Source organism: Lipotes vexillifer, unplaced genomic scaffold (genome assembly GCF_000442215.2).
Source record: "Lipotes vexillifer unplaced genomic scaffold, Lipotes_vexillifer_v1.1 scaffold2106, whole genome shotgun sequence".
Taxonomy (NCBI): Eukaryota; Metazoa; Chordata; class Mammalia; order Artiodactyla; family Lipotidae; genus Lipotes; species Lipotes vexillifer.
In genome coordinates, this window is record NW_006775310.1 from 560,497 (window position 1) to 563,504 (window position 3,008).

The window sequence follows — 3,008 nt, forward strand, 5'->3', positions numbered from 1 at the left end:
TATCTTCAGATAGGACTCTTAAGCTCTGCCAGTCATCCTGAGGCCAGGGCCAGAAGCTGACTTCCAGGAGAGGTTATGCAGAGCTGGAAAAACAGACTGAGTGGACATTTGTTGGGAGACCTTGAGAGACAATTACAGAAAACTTCTAAATGTGTCTTAGTTGTCTCTGCTTTCACCCAGGATTCCTGGGAAGGCAGGATGTACTACATAGATGTTTTTTTTTCTATTAACCCATCAGTGATGGGGGCAGCAGGATGAGGCCTAGCGTACCCCCAGGGTCCATTAAGCCAGGGCTTGTCACTGGAAATGAGACATTTTTTTTTTTTTTTTTTTTTTTTTTTGGTACGCGGGCCTCTCACTGTTGTGGCCTCTCCCGTGGCGGAGCACAGGCTCCGGACGCGCAGGCTCAGCGGCCATGGCTCACGGGCCCAGCCGCTCCGCGGCATGTGGGATCTTCCCGGGCTGGGGCACGAACCCGTGTCCCCTGCATCGGCAGGCGGACTCTCAACCACTGCGCCACCAGGGAAGCCCTATAATAAGGTTTTGAAGTCCCCTTGATAACCCTAGGAGGTAGGTACTATTATTATCCCCATTTTACAGATGAGGAGATGAAAGTACAGTGAGAAAAGGCTCTGAGAAAGTCTGCAGGTGTGAGCCTTTAGAACAGTCATACTTGGTGGAAGTGTTTGCTACCAAGTTTATTTCCAGGTGAAAAGCACATTTACAAAACATATTTTGTACAATCAAGTCTCTACGGCCTGCACACACTGGGGGGCTAAGGAAGACCTAGTCCTTCCAACAGCTATAAACAGTCCTGGATAATGAGTTTATGAAAAACACTTTCTCTTCCTTCAGCAAACAAAATTATTTATGAATCTGTACAGTTCAGCAATAGGGAGCAAAGGGAAAAAAATTACCTCAAGGAAAGCAAACAGCTCCTTTCCTGGTGGGATCCATCATCTTACAGACATGAAATATTCATATCAGAGATCTTATATTTCAAGAGGAATGGGTTACATATCAGAGCTACAACAATAAACATTTTATTTGTCACTAATGGGGAATTAGAAGATTCTCTTTGGACACCAGAATTCTTGAAAAGATTCTGCTGTTTCAGAGCACATCAGTGTTAAGAAATTCTTTAGAAGCCCAGCGACTATAGCCCAGACTTTTGGAGATCAGGGTCAGCAAGACTCCCCTCTCCTCTAATTAACCGTCAAATTTCATATTATATCCATTACCACCTCTGGATTTCCTCCCCAATGCTCCACTCCAACACTTGAGAGCTGTCCAAGGACTGTTCTGATTTTAAGTCATAGCACAGATCCCCAAGTACTCACCTTCCATTGAAGGATCTGACTCCTGGACTTTAAGAACACAAGGGTTTTGAGAAACAAATCTAGGGAAACCAGCTATTCTCCTGAGACCAACCACTCTGTGCCTCCAGCTCAAAGCCGACAGCCCCAGGACGAGGAATAAGGCTGATAAATAATGAACCAGCATCTTGCTCAATTGGTGGGGTTTAAATAGTTTTAAATTCTTTTCAGGTGAAAAGTTACCACAATTTTGTGCTCATGGCAGATTTCAAAGGGAGACTTGAAGCAGAAAATCTTTAAGGGACCCTTGCAGAGCCAGAAGTTCTTTTCAGGCTGATGTACATAAAATATTTAGGAATCGGGGCTGTGGAAGGACTGAAAAGGCCTTTCCCTGGGCCTGGAAAAAGGTCATTTCTTAAGCTCATTCTTGAGGTCCTGCAGAGATGGGCCCTATCCCCTATATACATGGCTGGCTGGAATCAGCAGCAGCTTGGGGGACCTGGGGTATCAGGTAGGCGTCCAGCTCCTGGCACTGGTAGAGGGCTACGCTGTCCAATACCCACTCTCGGGTCACCACAGGTGCTTCACACATCTGCCCGATGACTGGGGACAGAGGACACAAGCAGAGATTAGTGTCAATTCACATCTCCCCAGACCAGACTTCAGTCAATCTACTTGGGGCAACTGGTTGGATGAGTTCTTAGAGTGACTTAGGCAGGAGGAATATCACTGATCTTCAGCAGTGCTTCAGGACATAGAACTTTACTCAAAAGTCTGAGGACTGACTGCTGGTGAAAGCCTACAGCCTCTGGCAACTTTATTAACATGAGCTCCAATCTGTTAAAGGAAAAGTCACCAGAGAGAGCAAAACAGCACTGCAATTTAATGACGTGGAAACACGTTTGCCATATCTTAAGTGAAAAAGCAAAACAGTATGATGAGCATGATCACATTTGTATAAAATATATGTGTGTACATACATATACACCCAGGCTTAGAAGAATTTTCTGGTGATCATCTCCAAGTGGTGGGATTGCTGGGATTATTTTGCTGTGTTTGTGCTCATTTATATTTTATGTGATGAATTTTCATATTTAAGCACACACCACCCCCCGTGGAAACAGTTCATGCACTACTTTTATAATGCAAAACAAACAAACAACAACAAAGTTTTAAAAGGACATTTTAGCCATTCATTCGTTCATTCAACAAATATTTACTGAGCACCTAGAATGTGCTGAGAACTATGTTAATCAAGCACTGGGTGACCTGTGTTGAATCAAACTCTTCCCACCCCATATGACGCAGGTACATGCCTATGGCCTTCCGGAGCCCCACACAGGTGCACCATCCACTCCAGTTGATCTAAACAGGACATTTAGACCTAAAATCATCACAGTAATCTGCACACTTAACCTGGGCCCTCTACCCCATACTCCTCTGGATGAAGGCTTACAGCAAGACTCACCATGGAAGCCACCGCCCTCTGTCCAGGCATCCGGCTGCACGACCACAATTGGTTGAGTACCCTGTACCCCCAGAAAGGAAACAGCATTGAGGGTATCAGAGCAGGACTTTTGTGACAGTCACTTCACCATTTCTTGATAGCTTGCTGAAGCAGACTACTCTGGGGGCAACCACACAAAGGAGGGGGAAGGGCACATGTCAAAAAGGAAGGGTCAGAGGGAAAGA

At 45.3% G+C, this 3,008-nt stretch overlaps 1 protein-coding gene across 1 annotated transcript in view; it reads right to left on the reverse strand.

Moving 5' to 3' along the window:
• Positions 1 to 1,773: 1,773 nt before the first annotated feature.
• The window catches only part of BRCA1 (BRCA1 DNA repair associated), a 61,413-nt gene continuing 60,178 nt past the window's right edge, over positions 1,774 to 3,008 (reverse strand). The window contains exons 20-21 of the mRNA XM_007449887.1: positions 2,785 to 2,845; positions 1,774 to 1,919 (exon numbers count right to left, since the gene is read on the reverse strand). Of these exons, the coding sequence (XP_007449949.1) occupies positions 1,774 to 1,919; positions 2,785 to 2,845 (207 nt within the window). The remainder of the gene's footprint in view (positions 1,920 to 2,784; positions 2,846 to 3,008) is intronic.